At 48.7% G+C, this 22,138-nt stretch overlaps 1 protein-coding gene across 6 annotated transcripts in view; it reads left to right on the top strand.

Annotated features, from left to right (window-relative positions):
- Positions 1 to 22,138, top strand: part of NBEAL2 (neurobeachin like 2) — a 227,338-nt gene that overhangs the window by 56,907 nt on the left and 148,293 nt on the right. Inside the window, exon 1 of one of the 6 annotated variants that reach the window (XM_083466482.1) lies at positions 724 to 856. The exons of 3 other annotated variants lie outside the window; for them this stretch is intronic. In XM_083466482.1, coding sequence (XP_083322608.1) covers positions 824 to 856 — 33 coding nt within the window. In that variant the 5' untranslated portion in view covers positions 724 to 823. Of the gene's footprint in view, positions 1 to 723; positions 857 to 13,776; positions 13,985 to 22,138 lie in introns of those variants that run through there. 2 more of the 6 variants (XM_083466484.1, XM_083466480.1) reach the window with 2 other exon arrangements.

Below are 22,138 nucleotides of genomic sequence, written 5' to 3'. Positions count from 1 at the left end.
CTGGATAAGATATAAGGATTTATTGGAAAACAAAACCCCAAGGTGGCTGTCACCGATGGAAGCGAAAGCTCAGAAAAAGCTCAATATGGAGGCCAAATGGCCGAAATATTGGGAAATTCTGGAACAAGAGGGAGATAGACTGAAACTGCAGAGTTTTGAGAAACTAAAAAATAAAGTGCGAGACTGGCTTCATTATTATCAAATAATGGAGGCATACAATTTGGACAAGAAAATTGGCTTCCAGGTGGAAAAATCAAAATTAGAAACGTGGCCTTTCCTGGAGCCGATCCTCTCTCTTTCCCTCTTGCCAGAATATTAAATCAGGTTAATAAATCTCCCTGGCCCGGGAGCAGCCAAACAGGCTTTGCAAGGGAAGGGAGATGGTTATGTCGATCAGCTACTACTGTGAGAGCAGGAAATGCAAGAAGGCATGTGTGTTGCTTGATGACGGAGGGGGGGGGCGTTCACCCGCCTGCCCTCCCCATTCCCTGCTAGGACTTGTCAGGGCAGGAGGGCTTGCGCCCAGACCTTAGAGGAAAGCATTTCACGCCGGTTTAAATCGCCTTCCCTTTTTTGCTTGCTCCAAGAGCTTAAGGGGGAAGAAAGGGCGTAACGCTGGGGTTCGGGCACCTCTCCAAAAATCCCACAGGTGTAATTGGGGCCTGGCCATGTGGCTGTGCCTGAGCATGCATTTCTGAGGGCTGCGCATGCTCGGCCCGTTCGCGGCGCGGCCCTAAACCACACCCCGTCTCCTGGGAAGGGAGAGAGGAGATGAGCCGGTTAAGGTGGCCTCTTCCGAGCGGCTGTGGCCAGGGATGAGAGGATGGACTCGGGCGGCCTGGATCCGGGGCACGCGGTAAGGAGCAGCCTGTGCTTTCTGGGTCAAATTTCCCCCTGCGTTTCTCAGGTGGGGGACAGATGTTTCGTTTGGGCCAGGGTGAAGATGCTCTCAGGCAGATGATCCTAATGAAATTGAGTTTTGTGGACTCCTCAGAGAAGAGGCAACTGTTTGGAGGCTGTGGTCCGTATCTGTGGTGAAATCCTGTGATGGAAGCTGGTAAAAAAGAGGATGGAAGCAGTCCTGTTTTTCCAGAAAAAGAGGGGATGGAACTTCTCCGTTGTTCTCTGAGAATGGCAATGGGGCCCACCTGAATGGAGGTACAGTGGTACCTTGGGTTACATATGCTTCAGGTTACATACGCTTCAGGTTACAGACTCCGCTAACCTAGAAATAGTGCTTCAGGTTAAGAACTTTGCTTCAGGATGAGGACAGAAATCGAGCTCCCGCGGTGCGGCAGCAGCAGGAGGCCCCATTAGCTAAAGTGGTGCTTCAGGTTAAGAACAGTTTCAGGTTAAGAACGGACCTACGGAACGAATTAAGTACTTAACCCGAGGTACCACTGTATAGGGTGCAAAACTGCAGAGAGGTGGCACAATTTCTAAGTCCGGGGCTGGCGCAGGTGGGGTTCCCGTGGAAGGCTTCATAGAACTGTAGAGATGGCCCTGTGGGTCATCTAGTCCAACCCGCTGCATTGCAGGAAACTTTGGCCCAAAGCGGGACTCGAACCCACAACCTTGAGATTAAGAGTCTCGCGCTCTGCCTACCAAGCTCTCCCAGGGCTTATATAGGGTCTCCGCATGGCGATTGGAGCCCTAACAGCCCCTAAGCCAGTGTTTCTCAACCCCAGATGTTGTTGGACTACAACTCCCATCATTCCTAGCCAGCTTGACCAGTGGTCAGGGAAGATGGGAGTTGTAGTCCAACAACATCTGGGGACCCAGAGGTTGAGAACCTCTGCAAACAGCACTTCACCCTTCAAAGGAATATTAGAGAAGCTTTTCAAATCCTCTTCAAGGACTCTCCCTGAGAATGATAACAGTGGTCGTTTTTTGGGTCTCTGTTGTTAACTGTGCTACTTCTCTCTGTTTCGTTCCTTTGTTCCCCAGTATTTTCAGTATTCCCCTTCATTTCCTAGTGGGATGCCTTTATGGCTGTTTTGGTTGTTGTTGTAGCTCCTAGATTGAAAATATTTGTTGTTGTTGTTTAGCTGTTTAGTCGTGTCCGTCTCTTCGTGACCCCCTGGACCAGAGCACACCAGGCACTCCTGTCTTCCACTGCCTCCCGCAGTTTGGTCAGACTCATGCTGGTAGCTTCCAGAACACTGTCCACCCATCTCGTCCTCTGTCGTCCCCTTCTCCTGGTGCCCTCCATCTTTCCCAACATCAGGGTCTTTTCCAGGGAGTCTTATCTTCTCCTGAGGTGGCCAAAGTCTTGGCGCCTCAGCTTCAGGATCTGTCCTTCCAGTGAGCACTCAGGGCTGATTTCCTTCAGAATGGAGAGGTTTGATCTTCTTTGCAGTCCATGGGACTCTCAAGAGTCTCCTCCAGCACCAGAATTCAAAAGCATCCATTCTTTGGCGATCAGCCTTCTTTATGGTCCAGCTCTCACTTCCATACACCACTACTGGGAAAACCATAGCTTTAACTATACGGACCTTTGTTGGCAAGGTGATGTCTCTGCTTTTTAAGATGCTGTCTAGGTTTGTCATTGCTTTTCTCCCAAGAAGCAGGCGTCTTTTAATTTCGTGGCTGCTGTCACCATCTGCAGTGATCATGGAGCCCAGGAAAATAAAATCTCTCACTGCCTCCATTTCTTCCCCTTCTATTTGCCAGGAGGTGGTGGGCCCAGTTGAAAATGTTTAACGTATGTCATCAAAATGTTTAACATATGTCATTAAAAGCAAAGCACTAGAAAGTTTTTGCTCCTGGACGGCAATGCCTCCGTCTCATAATGTAGCTTGTGGCGCCCAGCCTTTTTTTTGGGGGGGGGGTGCCGGCATGTGTGTGTGACACCATGTAGCAGGATGAGGCCCAGCAGGGCCTGTCGTGGCCATGGGAAGACCCAAAGGGGCCTGCTGCGGCCACAGGTAAGCCTGACGGGCTCTGCCGCAGAATATTGAGGGTGCCTGGCTGACTCCTTGAAAATTTTGGGGGCCTCACTTCCTCGCCCCCCCAGATGTCACCCCTGGACAGCTGTTAAACCACCTCTGGACTGCATCTTCCAGGACCACCTTGGCCGTGCTGGATGGGGCAGATTCAAGAACTGGAGTCCAACCAGGGTTCGAAATTCCCCCTGCACATTTTGCGACCGGCACAGGTTCGACTGCTTCTACTGTTATGCTGCGTAAATTACGTTATAGAGAAGCTGCTGAATTGCAACTCATTACCAAACTTAAAACCATGGAGAGACCTGGTCTGAACAAAGACATTGGATTCTTATCTCATTATACATGACTAAGCCATTTCTCACCTTCTCACCCCTTGCCTTTTCCTGTAAGACCTATTACAGTTGTTAAGAGTCGTCAACAGGCTCATCTCAGCTATCTGCCAATCTCCCATTCCCACCACCCTTCTGAGTAATACCCCTCCCCACCTTCTCACTATATAGAAGGATCTGGCAACTTCTGTTTCAGTGTATCTGAAGAAGCGTGCATGCACACGAAAGCTCATACCAAGAACTAACTTAGTTGGTCTTTAAGGTGCTACTGGAAGGAATTTTTTTATTTTGACTATGGCAGACCAACACGGCTACCTATCTGTTATTAATGCAGTACACCGGCCCAAGGTCTTTGGATAAAGGAGAGCGTATGAATTGAATGAATGAACCAGAATAGAGCCTCTCAGCTAGGGAAGAATTTGGGATCCCCCGTCCTGATTGTCCTCGTGGGGGACTGCGTTTCTCAGATGCTGCACATTTCCTGCGGGCGTTTCGAATCTAAACGGAAGGCAGCTTCACATAAAGAAATCTGAGGTCCTTCCTTCGTGCAATTGCGTGAATTGGGTTTCTACTCTCGCAAGGGGAAGGCAGGCCTGTAGATCACTAGGTTGAGCATCTATTTTGTGTTCAAAAGGACACTGGTTCAATTCCTGGTTTCCCTAGATAGGGCAGGGAGGAATGCTTACCTGAATATATTATCATTTATCATTTATTATTATTATTATTATTATTATTATTATTATTATTATTATTATTTATTATTATTATTTTGTTGTAGTAAGGTAAAGGTAAAGGGACCCCTGACCATTAGGTCCAGTCGTGACCGAATCTGGGGTTACGGTGCTCATCTCGCTTTATTGGCCGAGGAAGCTGGCGTACAGCTTCCGGGTCATGTGGCCAGCATGACTAAGCCGCTTCTGGCGAACCGGAGCAGTGCACGGAAACACTGTTTACCTTCCCGCAGGAGTGGTACCTATTTATCTACTTGTACTTTGAGGTGCTTTCGAACTGCTAGGTTGGCAAGAGCAGGGATCGAGCAACGGGAGCTCACCCCGTCGCGGGGATTCGAACCGCTGACCTTCTGATCGGCAAGTCCTAGGCTCTGTGGTTTAACCCACAGCGCCACCCGCGTCCCTCGTTGTTGTAGTAGTAGTATTTAATTTGTATACTGCCCTTCATCTGAAGATCACAGGGCATTCACAACATAAAATTGCAAAGGAAGAACACAAAATATGAAACAAAACCATGGGCAGGCAAACTAAGGCCCGGGGGCCGGATCTGGCCCAATCGCCTTTAAATCTGGCCCATGGATGGTCCAGGAACCAGTGTGTTTTTACATGAGTAGAATATGTCCTTTTATTTAAAAGGCACCTCTTGAGTTATTTGTGGGGCATAGGAATTCGTTCCTTTTTTCCCCAAAAAAATATAGTCCGGCCCCCCACAAGGTCTGAGGGACAGTGGACTGGCCCCCTGCTGAAAAAGTTTGCTGACCCCTGCTTTGGAGAAAAGGGTGGGATATAAATGTAATAAAAGAGCTCTTCTGCTGACCTGCTTTGAAAGCTGGAGGGGCCAGCCAGATGGAGATGTCAGCCTGCAATTGGGAACCCAGAGATCTCTGTTGTTGTTTAGTTGTTTAGTCATGTCCAACTCTTCGTGACCCCATGGACCAGAGCACGCCGGGCACTCCTGTCTTCCACTGCCTACCGCAGTTTGGTCAAACTCATGCTGGTAGCTTCGAGAACACTGTCCAACCATCTCGTCCTCTGTCGTCCCCTTCTCCTTGCGCCCTCCATCTTTCCCAGCATCAGGGTCTTTTCCAGGGAGTCTTCTCTTCTCATGAGGTGGCCAAAGTCTTGGAGCCTCAGCTTCAGGATCTGTCCTTCCAGTGAGAGATCTCTACATGGTCACAATTGGACCAGTGCCAGTCGCAAAACACGCTTGGCTCCTGGCTGATTTCTAACACCTGAGCATCAGGTGGGTGGGATGGGGAGAAGCCCAAGTGAAGAATAGGCGCTTCTACTGCCTGGTTCCACTTCTTTGTGTGCGGTTTTAGGAGGGACTCAGAAGTATCTGTTCTCAGTTCCCTTTCCTACGGGTGCCAGGCTGGGAGTAGTAATCCCAGCCAAAACGTTTGCACACTGCAGCCAAGGCTGGCACTGGCTCCCAGTACATTTCCGAGCACAATTCAAAGTGTTGGTGCTGACCTTTCAAGCCCTAAACGGCCTCGGCCCAGTATACCTGAAGGAGCATCTCCACCCCCATCGTTCTACCCGGACACTGAGGTCCAGCGCCAAGGGCCTTCTGGCAGTTCCCTCCTTCCGAGAAGCCAGGTTACAGGGAACCAGGCACAGGGCCTTCTCGGTGGTGGCACCCGCCCTGTGGAATGCCCTCCCACCAGATGTCAAAGAGAACAACAATACCAGACTTTTAGAAGACATCTGAAGGCAGCCCTGTTTAGGGAAGCTTTTAATGTTTAACAGACAATTGTATTTTAATCTTTTGTTGGAAGCCGCCCAGAGTGGCTGGGGAAACCCAGCCAGATGGGCGGGGTATATATGATAAATTATTATTATTACTATAATACAGTGGTACCTCGGGTTAAGTACTGTATTTTTCGCTCTATTAGACGCAGTTTTTCCCCTCCAAAAATTGAGGGGAAATGTGTGTGCGTCCTATGGAGCGAATGCAGGCTTGTGCCATAGCTGTGCGCAACTGCCTTGTCTTCTTCCATAGCCGCGCGCAACCCCTCCGGCAAGGAGAGGCTGCACGGGGCTATGGATTCTTTAGCCCCACGCAGCCTCTCCTGGGAGGGAGAGGCTGAACCGGGCTAAAGGGGAAGCCAAAACAGCGAGCAGAATCCATCCCACTCGCTGCCTTGCCTTCTTCCATAGCTGCATGCAACCCCTCTGGCAGGGAGAGGTTGTGTGCAGCCTGTACACTGCTCTTTGGGGCTGGGGGGGGAATATTTTTTTTCTTGATTTCACCCCCTAAAAACTGGGTGCGCCCTATGTTCCGGTGCGCCCTATGGTGCGAAAAATACGGTACTTAATTCGTTCAGGAGGTCCCTTCTTAACCTGAAACTGTTCTTAACCTGAAGCACCACTTTAGCTAATGGGGCCTCATGCTGCTGCTGTGCTGCCGGAGCACTATTTCTGTTCTCATCTTGAAGCAAAGTTCTTAACCTGAAGCACTATTTCTGGGTTAGCGGAGTCTGTAACCTGAGGTACCACTGTATTATTATTATAATGTATCCTGATGCTATCCTATACTACAATGAAGAAACGTTCGGAAACCAAATCGCAGCTTCTGATTGGCTGCAGGAAGCTCCCACAGGCCAATCGGAAGCTGCGGAAGCCCTGTCGGACGTCCGGGTTCCAAAAGAACGTTCTTTGCAAACTGGAACAATCACTTCCGGGTTTGCGTCGTTCGGGAGCCAAAACGTCCAAGTTCCAGGGCGTTCAACAACCAAGGTACAACTGTAATAGCAATACAGTGGACGCTCGGGTTGCGACGTGATCCGTGCGGGATGCACATTCACAACCCGCAGCGCCACTTCTGCGCATGCACGGTTACGATTCGGCGCTTCTGCGCATGTGCAAAGCGTGATTTAGCGCTTATGCGTGGGCGCCGAAACCCGGAAGTAACCCATTCCGTTTCGGCGGGTCCGTAACCTGAAAAAACACAACCTGAAGCATCTGTAACCTGAGGTATGACTGTAAATGCCATTGCAGAGGGGGGGAACGGGGCCTAGACGTTCTGTTTTGGCGACCGCAACCTAGGTTTAAGGCGCTATTGGCAATTAGCTTATCTTATCTCAGTTTCTGATGCGCATATCTAGGGAATGTGAGTTTTATTCTCTGCTAGAAGTTTGGCTGGAAACTTACTTACACACACACACACACACACGGCCCCTTAGGATCTTGTCCCACCCCCTTCTAGGTGTTCCAATGCTCTCACACACAACAACACAACACAACAACACAGTTCTAGAACTGCTGGATCAGTTCCTCCGTAAAAAGGAACCACCGTACGGGTGAGGTTTGCAGTGCTCATTTCACCTGCTCCAATTCATCTCCTTCCGCTCTGTAAGGCCAGCCCGGCGGTACAAGACATTTGCGTATCATCTGGAGGCAGCCGCCGAGGCGTCTGAGAGCTACTGAAAGCAGGAACCGGCGTCTTTTGTTTTTAGACGGAGGCAGCAGAGGAAGCGGTGGGGAGAGCGTTTTCGCTGAAAGAATTGAAAGGACCGCTCGTTCTTTCAGATCCTGGTTTGCCAAGCCCAAGGGGGACTTTCTCTTCCTCTTCGGAGGGAGGGCCGAATAAAGTCCCCCGCCTTCCAGTTCTATATCCTTAGCGCAGCTTTTAAAGCTAAACCAGGGTAATAGAATCAGAATTGCGGGGTTGGAAAGGGACCGCGTGGGTCATCTAGTCCAACCCCCTGCAGCGAACAACATTATAGTTAATTATAGTTTGTCTTTGCTTGACTGCCCTGCAAAATATCCCTACGTTATGAACGGTCCGTGTCGCCATTAAGGAAAAGAGGTCGGAATAGCCCACTAGATACGTGACCTTTCCCTGGATTAAGGGACTTTTCTTCTTTCGGTTCTCAAAGTTCTGAACCGAGCTCAAGTTAGCAATCTGAACTAGTAAATGGTAAATGGACCCCTGACCATTAGGTCTAGTCGTGACCGACTCTGGGGTTGCGGCACTCATCTCGCTTCTTTGGCCGAGGGAGCCAGCTACAGCTTCTGGGTCATGTAGCCAGCATGACTAAGCTGCTTCTGGCGAACCAGAGCAGCGCACGAAACGCTGCTTCCCTTCCCGCCGGAGTGGTACCTATTTATCTACTTGCACTTTGACGTGCTTTCGAACTGCTAGGTTGGCAGGAGCAGGGACCGAGCAACGGGAGCTCACCCCGTTGTGGGGATTCGAACCACTGACCTTCTGATCGGCAAGTCCTAGGCTCTGTGGTTTAACCCACAGCAACCCACAACAACGCCACCCGCGTTGTTTGCACGGCGAAAAGGCTGTGTGTCTCTTGTATCAAATCTGAATTAGTCAGATGTTTAACTGATGATCAGTCACAGTCAACCTCCCCTTTGAAACATAAGACTTGCCCCAAAAGTTCATTTCACTTTCAGTTTGTATACTGCCTTTCTATATTGCTCTAAGCAAGGCAGTTTACAGCAGCAAAACATACAACAGAGAACTCGCAGCTTAAAATAATCTGATCCAATATAGAAAGTTATAACAAAACGTAGTTTTGAAAATGGAACGACTTCTGTCAGATGAAACGATGTTCAGTAAACTCTCAAAACGCCAGATAATAATTAAACATAAATTCGCCCTTCACAATTGCAACAAGTACGTAATTACGAAACTATTGTCAATAAAAATAATTGCAAGTCACAATGCATGAAATAACACGGTACATGCGAAACCATGTAAAAGGATCAAATTGGGAAATGAAGAGACACGACTTATGAAATAATTGCTTTTCCAATCCCTGAACTAGACATTCCGTTTAAGCTGTAAGCTAGGTTTAAGGAGCCATTTAAGGAGCTTATATATCAGAGTTTCTAACTGCATCATTTGCATAATTAGCAATTGCTTGTTTTCCTCTTCCCTCCTCCTCCTTTTCCTTTCGTGTAACCTCTTTTCGATTAAAAAAATTCCTTCCAGTAGCACCTTAAAGACCAACTAAGTTAGTTCTTGGTATGAGCTTTCGTGTGCATGCACACTTCTTCAGATACACACATATAACTCTTTTCGATTATATGTCTGAGGAGTAAAGGCTTGTTTTTTCTGCTGATCTTAGGTAAGACCCTCTGGGAACCTTTCTGGCAGTTTCTAACACTGCCATGAAGCAGATTCTCATGCAATGAACTTTGTGCAATTGGTGACATCATCATCATCAACAACAACATTATTATTATTATTTATACCCTGCCCACTCAGGGAGGCTTCCAACATAATATTAAAATACATCAAACATTAAAAGCATCCCTAAACAGGGCTGTCTTCAGATGTCTTCTAAAAGTCTGGTACTTGTTGTTCTCTTTGACATCTGGTGGGAGGGCGTTCCACAGGGTGGGTGCCACCACCAAGAAGGCCCTCTGCCTGGTTCCCTGTAACTTGGCTTCTCGCAGGGAGGGAACCGCCAGAAGCCCCTCAGTGTCCGGGCAGAATGATGGAGGTGGAGACACTCCTTCAGATATACTGAACCGAGGCCGTTTAGGGCTTTAAAGGTTTTGGGGAGGTTGTTTGCACGGCGAAAAGGCTGTGTGTCTCTTATATCAAATATGTGAGAAAGCCAGTGCTGTGCTTTCGTCTTCACCCTCATCCTTCCCACCTGCTTGGAGGATGACATTGTAAAAGGGAAAAAAGGGTGTGTGTTTATATGTGGATTTCCTTTTGCAAGGTGCAGGCAAGCTGCGACCTGGCCGCTCCCCTCCTTCCCCTTGCGAGCAGCGAGGTTGTTTAATCACGGCTTGCCCAATCTCTTGCCCAATTTCTTGCAAGAGGGCAGGGAATTGAGGGAGAAGGGGAATTGCAAAACTTCCTCAGGGAGGATTTCAGTTATTTCCTTTTGATGGGCTTTTGGCCTGCTACTCTGGGGAGGCTCTTAGTTTTATTTATTTCCCCTCCTCCCGGAAAACCAACCCACCAAGTTGTGCTCTTCCAGCTTTCTCAAAGACTCGCCAAAACGACGATCCCTAAAAAGCTGTAATAAACGGCAAGGCAGATTCGCTTAATAACGGCCCCCTGGCTCTTAAGCCCAAGCTGGATGGCACCACCGCCATTATTTCAGTTTACAGCGGTACCTCAGGTTACATACGCTTCAGGTTACAGACTCCGCTAACCCAGAAATAGTGCTTCAGGTTAAGAACTTTGCTTCAGGATGAGAACAGAAATTGTGTGGCGGCAGCAGGAGGCCCCATTAGCTAAAGTGGTGCTTCTGGTTAAGAACAGTTTCAGGTTAAGAACGGACCTCCGGAACGAATGAAGTACTTAACCTGAGGTACCACTGCATTTAACAACCCCTGTTCAGTAATAATAAATAAAACCTTGCAATCCATTTACATCAAATAATGCAGAATATTTTGGTGAAAAGACCCGGGTCTGGACGGTTGGGTTAAGCAGGAAAATTGACGTCTCAAACTCCCATGGGGAAATCGAACTCGGTGCAACCTGGCAAGCTTTAATCTCGTACATACATACAACCTCAGGGTTGTGGGTTTGAGCCCTGGGTTGGGCATAAGATTTCTGCATTGCAGGGGGTTGGACTGGATGACCCCTGGGGTCCCCACTGACTGCAATTCTGTGATTCTATGCTCCATCCTTTCCTGCGAGTCTGAGGCTTTATTTTATTTTTTTTATAAAATATTTATTAATTTTTTTTGAAATATAACAGTAAAAATGAAAAAGAAAAAAGAAAAATACAAAATAAAAACAGTTAAAACCATACATTTTTTCTTTTACTTATTTTCTTTTAGCTTATTTACCGGACCTCCTCATACCTCCCTTTTTTGTATTCCACTTCAATTTATTGGTTCAGCAAATCCTTACCATTAGATTTTAACCCATTTATAACCCTTTTTTCATATTCTCTTAAATCATTACAGCTAGAAACCCCTTAGTTGCTATCCAACATCATTCTATCATTCATTAATTTTACAATATTTCTGTAGATAGTCTTTGAATTTCTTCCAGTCTTCTTCCACCGACTCTTCTCCCTGGTCTCGGATTCTGCCAGTCATTTCTGCCAATTCCATATAGTCCATCACCTTCATCTGCCATTCTTCCAAAGCGGGTAGATCTTGTGTCTTCCAATACTTTGCAATAAGTATTCTTGCTGCTGTTGTGGCGTACATAAAGAGAGTTCTGTCCTTCTTTGGCACCAATTGGCCAATGCCCAGAAGAAAGGCCTCTGGTTTCTTCAAGAAGGTATATTTAAATACCTTTTTCAATTCATTATATATCATTTCCCAGAAAGCCTTAATCCTTGGGCACGTCCACCAAAGGTGAAAGAATGTACCTTCCGTTTCTTTAGTGGCACACTGTGAGAGCCCCAAAGTCGCCAGGCTTTGGGGGTCCTCGATATTCCTGGCTGCGTAATGGGGCCATTGGCATGGGTCAAGTGCCAGAGGTGTTGGTCAAAAGAGCCCGTGGCAGATGATTCCCGCGTCCCCAACACCAGGAAACTTGTGTTCTTGAAAGCGTCCAAGAGCAGGCTGTGCTTTCGTAGGGACACAGGAAGTTGCCTTTTAGGGGGTCAAAGCAGTGGTCCGTCCAGGTCAGGATGACTGCCAGGGTTTCAGGAGAGTCTTTCCTACCTATTCAGAAACCACGTAGTTTCTGGACCACCCTCTCCTATCCTACTCCAGGGCCGTCTTTACTCAGGGGTGCAAGGGGTGCGGGGCACCCAGGCGCCGAATTCTGGGGGGTGCCCACTGCTGAAGCTTCCTAGGGCAGGCATAGGAAACTCGGCCCTCCAGATGTTTTGAGACTACAATTCCCATCACCCCTGAATAATAAACCGAGGGTTCAAATCTAGGTAGGAAATATTGTGGGGTATTAAGAGGAATAGGGACGCGGGTGGCGCTGTGGGTTAAACCACAGAGCCTAGGACTTGCCGATCAGAAGGTCGGCGGTTTGAATCCCCGCAACGGGGTGAGCTCCCGTTGCTCGGTCCCTGCTCCTGCCAACCTAGCAGTCCGAAAGCACGTCAAAGTGCAAGTAGATAAATAGGTACCGCTCTGGCGGGAAGGTAAACGGCATTTCCATGCGCTGCTCTGGTTCGCCAGAAGCGGCTTAGTCATGCTGGCCACATGACCCGGAAGCTGTATGCTGGCTCCTCAGCCAGTAAAGCGAGATGAGCGCCGCAACCCCAGAGTCGGCCACAACTGGACCTAATGGTCAGGGGTCCCTTTTGCTTTATCTGTTAAGAGGAATAGATCATCCATCTCCAGCCAGCCTAGCTTTAGGACTTCGGAACAACTTTACAGAAGTTCACACGCAAAACACACCGTCCCACTTTCAAAACTGCCAACGCCTGGAGTAGACCCACATAAATTAACTTGGGTCCCTTCGTTTGAATGGGTCTATTCTGAGTATAATCTAGTTCAGTCATAGATAAACTCAGCCCTCCAGATGTGTTGAGACTACAATTCCCATCATCCCTGACCACTGATCCTGTTTGCTAGGGATGATGGGAGTTGTAGTCCCAAAACATCTGGAGGGCTGAGTTTACCTATGCCTGGCCTAGGCTCTTAACTATCTACCTGTTACGAAACAATAAATAATTTTGATCAAGCTAGAAAAACAAAATACAGATATACCTAGGTATTACTGAAATGTATCGACTTTGTGCGCTCATTTACCAAAGGTGCCCCGCATCAGAGGCGACGCTTGTCATTCACAACGGTGGCGCTTGTCAGACTCAACGATTTGGGGGTGCTGGGCGGATTTTTGCTCCCTGGCGGCTCATATGCTAAAAAACTCCGTGTCCTTCTCACTCATCAAATCCCAGGAAAAGTGGGTCCTTTCAACTGCATACAGTGGTACCTCGGGTTAAGTGCTTAATTTGTTCTGGAGGGCCGTTCTTAACCTGAAATTGTTCTTAACCTGAAGCACCACTTTAGCTAACGGGGCCTCCTGCTGCCGCCGCACCGCCAGAGCACGATTTCTGTTCTCATCCTGAAGCAAAGTTCTTAACCTGAAGCACTATTTCTGGGTTAGCGGAGTCTGTAACCTGAAGCGTATGTAACCCGAGGTACCACTGTACATATTATTTCATCCTCCAATTTTTGTATCTCTCCATTTTTATCTATATTATTTTCCATGTTACAAGTGTTACTGCAATCCTGCTCATGTTTTCATCTTCTTACAGTGGTCTCTCAAGTAAATTGTAAATTTCCCCCATTCTTTATTAAATTTCTGGGCTTCTTGGTTCCAGAGCTTTAGGGTCAGTTTTGCCATTTCGGCACAGTCCAACCAGCCTAGTTTGCCATTCTTTTCTAGTAGGGACTTTATCATCTTTCCATCTCTGGGCTAGCAGCATCCGTGCGGCTGCCGTTGCGTACATTAAAAAGTCTTTTTTTTCTCCTTTGGGATCTCAGTACCTACGATTCCTAAACAGTGCGCTGGTCTCCAGCTCAGATGTGCAAACACTTCTTTGGTCTCGCCTGTCGATAGACCCAGGGAATCGAATTCTCAAAACCAGCTCGGTCCCTGCATGCAACTCACATCCACAACAAAGTAATGTGCGAACGAACCTATGAGTGTAAATTTTTGGAAGTACACATGTGTGCGTTTGTGTGTGCATTTAGCTACCAGAAATTGTGCGAGCACAGGAGACTTTTTTCTGTTTGGCACGGTTTCTTTTTCTCAAGAGACAAGGTTGTGGTGTGTGTGTTTCTTTTTGCGGTGGTTCGTTTGCAGCGCGGAAAGGAAGTCTTGTCGGTTATAGTGACTTGACGTTTCCTTTTACACAAGAAGTGTTGCTCTGTCAAAGCTGCTTTCTTGTTTTCGTCGCTCTCTCAACCTCCTTCGCTATCTGACCTCTGAGAGCTTACACAGTCCTGAAACCTGCTGCCTGCATGGATTTTCGGCTGCTCCTATTTTCCTAGCTGTCCCTCCTCCCTCCTCCAGCTGGCGATGGAGTCCTCAGCGGGTTTGCCAAACCTCCCGGCCGTGCCCAGTCAGGTAAAAACCTCCGCCAAAGTCCGCTTTTTGGCAGCGGCCGCTGAAGCCACCTGTCTCAGCTGACTGCAGCCTGCTCTCTACTCTCTCCCAAGCGACCCGGCTGCGTTGGGATGTTGCAAGGAGTCCCAAAGGACCCTTGCCTGGGAAATAACCCCTCTCATGTCTTTGGCATCCGGTTGATTTTTCAGCTTGTGTTTCTGAGCCGTGTTGGAGCGTGCTGCTGGTAACGCCAAGGTTGCAGGTTTGGTCAGCTACCTATTCCCGCGTTGCAGCGGGTTGGACTAGATGACCTTGGGGGGCTCCCTTCCAACTTTGATGATGTATATATTGAAGGTATTTAATCTGCAAAGCCTGGTAAGTGTTGTTGGGTTAGAACCGGTCCGTCTCGTGTGCTTAGCCTGCATTGCGAAACTGCTTGATTGCCTGTGTTAAGAGAGTCATCCGCGCAGAAGGCACTTTGTACATGCTCAGGGATGTGTGTCTAAAATCCACGGTTCGAGTCCTGATTCCTATTAACACCCGGTTTTTCAAGGGACGTTGGATATGATGGGTAATTGGCTGACACTGAGGCTTCCTTCCGCTGAAGGCTCTTAGACTTTCCGTGGATGTTTTTATTCTTGGCTGCTTCTCTTCAGGGACGTTTGGCATGCCAAGCATGTGACCTGCCCCTGAGCTCTGCATGCTGGGCCTTGTCCAGTTCGCGATGGGCAACCTCTCTCGCATTGCACTTCTGGGTGGGAAGCCTCTGAGCTGGCGTACGCCACAAAACCTTCCAGCGGCTCTGAGAACAGAGCTGCCTGAATGCTTGCAGCCCGGTTTGTGTGAGGGAAGGGGAAATGTTCAGTTTGGCTGGGGTGATCAGTTGATCATAGGCAATCCTACTGAGGTGTACCGTATTTTTCGCTCTATAGGACGCACCTTTCCCCCTCCAAAAATGAAGGGGAAATATGTGTGCGTCCTATGGAGTGAATGCAGGCTTTCGCTGAAGCCGGGAGAGCGAGAGGGGTTGGTGTGCACCAACCCCTCTCGCTCTCCAGGCTTCAGGCAGCTATCCGCAAGCCTTCGGAGCGCGGCGGGAGTTCCCGCCGGGCTCTGAAGGCTTGCGGATTGCAGCCCGGGAAGCGCAGTGCCGTCTCCCTCTGGGCTCCCCGGGCTTCAGGCAGGTATCCGCAAACCTTTGGAGCACGCCCCCAGCCCCGCAAGCTCCGGGAGCGACGGCAAGGCTGCGCGCAACCTTGCCGCCGCTCCTGGACCTGTTCTGGGAGCTGGGGTCAGGGGAATCTTGGGCTTCCCCAGCCCTGTGGCTAAAAAGGAAGTCAAGACAGCCAGTGGGATGGATCCTGCTCGCTGTCTTGGCTTCTTTGCTCTCTGGGGCTGGGGGGGGGGGAATAAACAAAAATCCTTTATTCTCCCCCCCCCCCAAAAAAAAACTAGGTGCGCCCTATGGAGCCAAAAATACATTTGGGAACCGGGAGACTGGGAGTCCCGACTCAAGGCAGAGAAAGAAGCGGTAAATTGAGAATGTGGAAATTGATGGGGAAGTTGATGCAGTTTTTTGAACCAACCGCCCGCCTCTTCTGCCCTCTGTGAGCTTTTGTGGGTGCCAAGGCTGGGAGGGAAGTATCGGGAAACGACTTGATTGTGGCAAACCCTTTATATGCTAGTGTGGTGCATTAGCCAGCCATGAATGGTGGGCACAGGAGCTCGGTCTCATCTGGGCAGATGGTGGCGGTTTCTCTTCCTTCGTTCCTCCTCCACCTGCAGGGGCCGCTATTGAGCTGCTGCCCTTGTGGTCAACCTTCCCTCTGGATCTCAGGCGTGCAGTTAGCAATTGGGGCTTGCCTTCAAGATCTGATAGAACCATAGAATTGGAAGAGGGAGCCGAGGGTCATCTAGTCCAACCCCGTACAATGCGGGAATCTTTTGTCCAAGGCGGGACTTGAACCCGCATCCCTGAGATTAAGAGTATCGTGCTCTGCCGACCAAGCTATTCCTGCACCCAGCAAGAGGAGGCTGCCGGTCCAAAGGAGGTCTTTGTGGATAGGGCTGGGTTTCAGCTTAGGAACACCGGAAGCTGCCACTCGTCCACCCAGTTCAGTTTTGTCTACACTGACTGGCAGCAGCTGGTCCGGGAGCTTCCCATTCCCTCCTTGGGGATGTTGGGAAATGAACTTCAGACAGAGCATCTTCATTCAAAGGGGATACCCTCTCCCTTTGCCTTCACTGCAGTGCAAGCATACCTCGGGTTACAGGCGCTTCAGGTTGCGTTTTTTCGGGTTACGGACACGCCGAAACCCAGAAGTCATAGCTGTCAACGTATTCCATTTTTTAAGGGAAATTCCTTTATTCCGAATAGGATTCCTCGCAAGAAAAGGAAAAAGTTGACAGCCATGCCAGAAGTACCGGAACGGGTTACTTCCAGGTTTCGGGGCTCGCACATGCACAGAAGAGCTAAATCGCGCTTTGCACATGCGCAGAAGCACTGAATCACAACCCATGCGTGTGCAGATGCGCCGCTGCAGGTTGCGAACGCTGCAGGTTGTGAACGTGCTTCCCACATGGATCACGTTCGCAACCCGAGCATCCGCTGTATGGGGTTTTGAGGGGGTCTTTAACTTTTCACACCCTAAAAGGGGCACAGCGACAGCCCTGACCTCTACAGGCGCCTTTTAACTTGGAAGGAGATTCCACCTGCTGGCTTTCAAGGGAACGTGGTTGCCAGGAAGTGGTTTCGCGATGACTTCATTTCTCGCCCCCAAACTCTTCCGAGAGCCTTTCGGCAGCCTCAGAGCTGGGAGGAGGAAGAGGAGGAAGAAGAGGATGTGTTCCTCAGTCAAGATGTCTGTCCTGCGCCTCTTACTCGAGTTGCACAGTGGTGCTTGAACCCGGCAAGCGGCTGCGGCTTGCGCAACGGTTCGCTGGATGTGGCAAGGGTGCTGCTGTTGTGCGTCCTCTGTTTCAGCCTTCGCCATAGACTGCGCCTCCCATCAGTGTGTGACTTGGCCAAGTTAGTGGCGTGTAGCTGTAAACCAGCAAGTCCCTTGTTTGGGTCCAGGCAGAGACATCACCCTGCCAACAAAGGTCTGTATAGTTAAAGCCATGGTTTCCCCAGTAGTGATGTATGGAAGTGAGAGCTGGACCATAAAGAAGGCTGATCGCCGAAGAACGGATGCTTTTGAATTCTGGTGCTGGAGGAGACTCTTGAGAGTCCCATGGACTGCAAGAAGATCAAACCTCTCGATTCTGAAGGAAATCAGCCCTGAGTGCTCACTGGAAGGACAGATCCTGAAGCTGAGGCTCCAAGACTTTGGCCACCTCATGAGAAGAGAAGACTCCCTGGAAAAGACCCCGATGTTGGGAAAGATGGAGGGCACAAGGAGAAGGGGACGACAGAGGATGAGATGGTGGGACAGTGTTCTCGAAGCTACCAGCATGAGTTTGAGCAAACTGCGGGAGGCAGTGGAAGACAGGAGTGCCTGGCGTGCTCTGGTCCATGGGGTCACGAAGAGTCGGACACAACTAAACAACAACAACAACAACAACAACAACAATTTGACAGAAGCAGCCAAGGTGAAAAATCTGATGATACGAAGGACTCCCAGATACCTAATGCTCTGTAAAAATATTTTCCATTCTCCCCCCCCCCCACACACACACCGATAGTCACTTGCAAAATTTGGCGCCCTTTCGCAGAGTTGTGCCAGCCCGGCAGACAGGAATCAGGTAGAGATCGGGGGTTGGCAGAGTGGGATCTACTGACAGATCTCCGAGTGATCTGCAATAGATCAGGCAAAGGTTTCCAACTTACAACTGTCTTAACAGCAACAAAAGGACTTGGGCCACTGTATTAGGGCCCCTCCTGATGTTCTTTGCACTGGGGTATCATGATTATTTGTGCTATTGATGGTATTGCAGCAATCACAGAATCTTAGCATTGTAAGGGATCCACAAGGGTCATCTAGTCTGACCCCCGCAACGCAGGAATCTCAGCGAAACATCTACGACAGGTGGCCATCCAACCTCTGCTTAAAAACCTCCAAGGAAGGAAAGACCACCACCTCCGCTGTTATTTGTTTATTTTTGCTTCTTTTAAAGTTGTCCATGGAGGCGCAGGTCAATTCTGTGTCCAGGGCAACTGTTTATCAGCTCCATCTGGTGCGCAGGTTGAGACCCTCCCTGCCCGCGGACTGTCTCGCCAGAGTGGTGCATGCTCTGGTTATCTCCTGCTTGGACTACTACAATGCGCTCTACATGGGGCTACCATTGAAGGTGACCCGGAAACTGCAATTAATCCAGAATGCGGCAGCTAGACTGGTGACTGGGAGCGGCCACCAAGACCACATAACACCAGTCCTGAAAGATCTTCATTGGCTCCCAGTACATTTCCGAGCACAATTCAAATTGTTGGTGCTAACCTTTCAAGCCTCCGTCCTGTATACCTGAAGGAGCGTCTCCACCCCCATCATCCAGCCCCATCATTCTGCCCAGACGCTGAGATCCAGTGCCGAGGGCCTTCTGGCGGTTCCCTCGTTGCAAGAAGTGAGGTTACAGGGAACCAGGAAGAGGGCCTTCTCGGTGGTGGCGCCTGCCCTGTGGAACGCCCTCCCAGCAGATGTCAAGGCAATATACAACTATTTTACTTTTAAAAGACATCCCTGTTTAGTGAAGTTTTTAATGTCTGACGCTGTATTGTTTTTAATATTCAGCTGGAAGCCGCCCAGAGTAGCTGGGGAAACCCAGCCAGATGGGCGGGGTATAAATAAATTGTTGTTGTTGTTGAAGGAAGCCCAACAAAACGTGAGTCTGGTGGGACTCGAACCCACAACCTTTGAATGACTTCGCCCAGTCATTAGCCTAGAAGTCCAATGCGCTATCCATTGCGTCACAGAGCCTGCTTGCCACCACCTCCACTGTTGAACAGCTCTTGCCATCAGAAAGTTTTTCCCGATCTTTAGCTGGAATCTCCTAGTCTTGTTATTAATATTTTTGTATGGAAATGCATCTTACGGATATTTTGAAAACCAAAGAAGTTCCTCATTTAAAGCAGACCCCTTTAAAAAGCCGGTGAGTGGCCAGATGTTCTCCAAACCAGAGCGTCCATGTTCATGTTATCCAAGCAGCAGCTTGGTGGAGGGTCTTTGTGGGGGGCGATGGAGAAAAAGGGAACTAGGCAAAGACAATAATCTCTAGGCTTTATTTTCGTCCTTATCTCTGGTCTGGATTTTTGCTGTAAATAGAGAAGGGGCCTGGCGGTGTTATGGCCCCATCTCGCCGTGTTTGCCGACAAAGATTACCGCAGAATGTTAGCTCTTGTTTTCAGCAAACGGCCGGTCTGGAAACTAGCCTGAAGGTCACTCGGTCCAAGCGCAGACCTGAAGGCCGTTCTGTGCCCTGAATTGGGGGCAAATCGTGCCCACGTCCTAAAACACCCACATTGCATACGTTTGGGAAACTGGGTGGGCTCCGGCTGACACCGAGCGTTGCCAAGATCTGTGTGCCTAGGCTTCTGAACAGGATACTAAAATGGACGTATACGTTGCTTTCTTGGTTGTGCCCATTTGATTTTTCGCATATTTCCATCTTATTCTCTCCCATATATGCAATGCCCAGAGAAAATTCTTTATCGCCTGTTCTTAACTGGTTCTCCGGTCGATTCCCCCCCATGAAGTGACTGTCAAATTCTTAGCTGATAAAGATCCACAAATTACAGACCCGCTAGTCAAATTTGCTCTGGCAGCTGAGAAACTCCGTTCCGGCTATGCTAATGCTTTCTAATTTTAAAACTTCATCCTGTAAATTTTTTATCCTGTAAACTTTTATAGGTTATGTTGTGTGGTTTCTCTTGCCCTCTGCTGTTCGTTGCAAAGGCCTTTGGCTACACATAATAGAATGATGAATTGTCTCTTTCTCTCTCACTGTAATTTTTTAAAATGCGTTTTCCACTTTGCATTTTCCACATCGTACATCTTTCGTCGTACATTGTTTCTATATCGACTTCCCTGCCTCTCACTCCTTGACTTTCTAGGCGACCTTAGTTTGCTGAATATCCGTTAATTTTTGTACCCTATTTCCTTTCCCTCAGTTCCTTCGTTTCGTTTCAAGATATTATCCCTACTTGCAGATTGCTTTTAATATCCTCTCTTTTTAAGTATTCTCCAAAGTATTCCCATTCGCCCCTTGTTTGCCTCTCACCCCAGTTCCTTTGTTTGGCCGACATATTTGCTCATTCTGCAAATTCTGTCAATTTATACAACCGTTGTTCTTTTGTTGGGACAGCTTTTTCTTTCCAATTCTTAGCATGACCTATTCTTGCTGCTGCTGTTGAAGCCCTGGGTTCAAGTCGTGCTCTCCGGAGCAGGATAGAAGAATCTTGCTCCATCTTCAGATGTTGGAAGATAGCTATCGTCCCTCCTCTCAGTCTCCTCTTTTCCAGGCTAAACATTCCCTTCAACCGTTCCTCATAAGGCAGGCTTCCCTAACCTCAGCCCTCCAGATGTTTTTGGCCTACAACTCCCATGATCCCTAGCTAGCAGGACCAGTGGTCAGGGATGATGGTAATTGTAGTCTCAAAACATCTGGAGGGCTGAGGTTGAGGAAGCCTGTCATAAAACATGGTTTCCAGACCCTTGATCATCTTGGTCACCCTCCTCTGCACATTTTCCAGCTTGTCAACATCCTTCTTAAATTGTGGCGCCCAGAACTGGACACAATATTCCAGGTGTGGTCTGACCAAGGTAGAATAGAGTGGGACTATGACTCGGGGGGACGCGGGTGGCGCTGTGGGTTAAACCACAGAGCCTAGGGCTTGCTGATCAGAAGGTCGGCTGTTCAAATCCCCGCGACGGGGTGAGCTCCCGTTCCTCGGTCCCTGCTCCTGCCCACCTAGCAGTTCGAAAGCACATCACAGTGCAAGTAGATAAATAGGTACTGCTCCGGCGGGAAGGTAAACGACATTTCTGTGCGCTGCTCTGGTTCTCCAGAAGTGGCTTAGTCATGCTGGCCACATGACCCGGAAACTGTACGCCAGCTCCCTTGGCCAATAAAACGAGATGAGCGCCGCAACCCCAGAGTCATCCGCGACTGGACCTAATGGTCAGGGGTCCCTTTACCTTTATGACTCAGGGAAATGAGATGATGTTGCTTATTCACTCTGATTTGTTTGCGGGGTGGCTAGACAAGGTTGCATCAAAGCAAGTGTTATCCCACACTTTGTCTGGTTTTCACATCACTTTCCATATCACAAAAAATCCGATATTCTGGGGAAGTGGATTTCTTGCGCAATCAACTTCAATTGCGCAACCAGAATTTGCCAGAATGCGATCGAATGTGCTGTGCGAATAGGTCTTTCCTTTTGTCCTTCTGCTTCATTGATGACCCCAGACTTTTCCCACTCTGTGCATAATTTTATAAGCCTCTGGTCCCCTTTACGGCACAGTGGTACCTTGGTTCTCAAACGCCTTGGTACTCAAACAACTTGGAACCCAAACACTGCAAACCGGGAAGTAAGTGTTTCGGTTTGCGAACTTTTTTCAGAAGCCGAACGTGCTCCGTTTTGAGTGCCACGCTTCCGTTTTGAGTGTTACGCTGAGGTCTGTCTATTTTTGCTATTTATTTTGCGTTTTTGTTTTTACGGCTCTTTTTGTTTTGTTCTTGTGACTGTATGGAACCCAGTTCAGCTACTGACGGATTGATTGTGTGACTGCAGTACATTGTTTATTGCTTTCATTTTATGGACCAGTGGTCTCATTAGATAGTAAAATTCATGTTAAATTGCTGTTTTAGGGGTTGTTTTTAAAAGTCTGGAACGGATTAATCCATTTTACATTACTCTCCATGGGAAAGCGTGCCTTGGTTTTGGAACGCTTTGGTTTTGGAACGGACTTCCGGAACGGATTAAGTTTGAGAACCAAGGTACCACTGTGCTTGTCTTTTCGCCCTGAGCTAAAAACCTCCAAGCATTTTAAAATTTCATCCAGGATTTGGTCCAGCCCCTTCGTCATTCAGGTCCCTGCCCCTGGCTTCATGCCCTAAGTTAATCTTCTGTTCCTGAGAATAAATACCGTATTTTTTGCCCTATAGGACGCACCTTTTCCACTCCAAAAATGAAGGGGAAATATGGGTGCGTCCTATGGGGCGAATGCAGGCTTTCGCTGA

The sequence above is a fragment of the Podarcis liolepis genome (assembly GCF_965112155.1).
Source record: "Podarcis liolepis genome assembly, chromosome: 12".
Lineage (NCBI taxonomy): Eukaryota > Metazoa > Chordata > Lepidosauria > Squamata > Lacertidae > Podarcis > Podarcis liolepis.
Note: the sequence above shows the minus strand (reverse complement) of the source record. Positions and strands in the feature narration are given on the sequence as shown.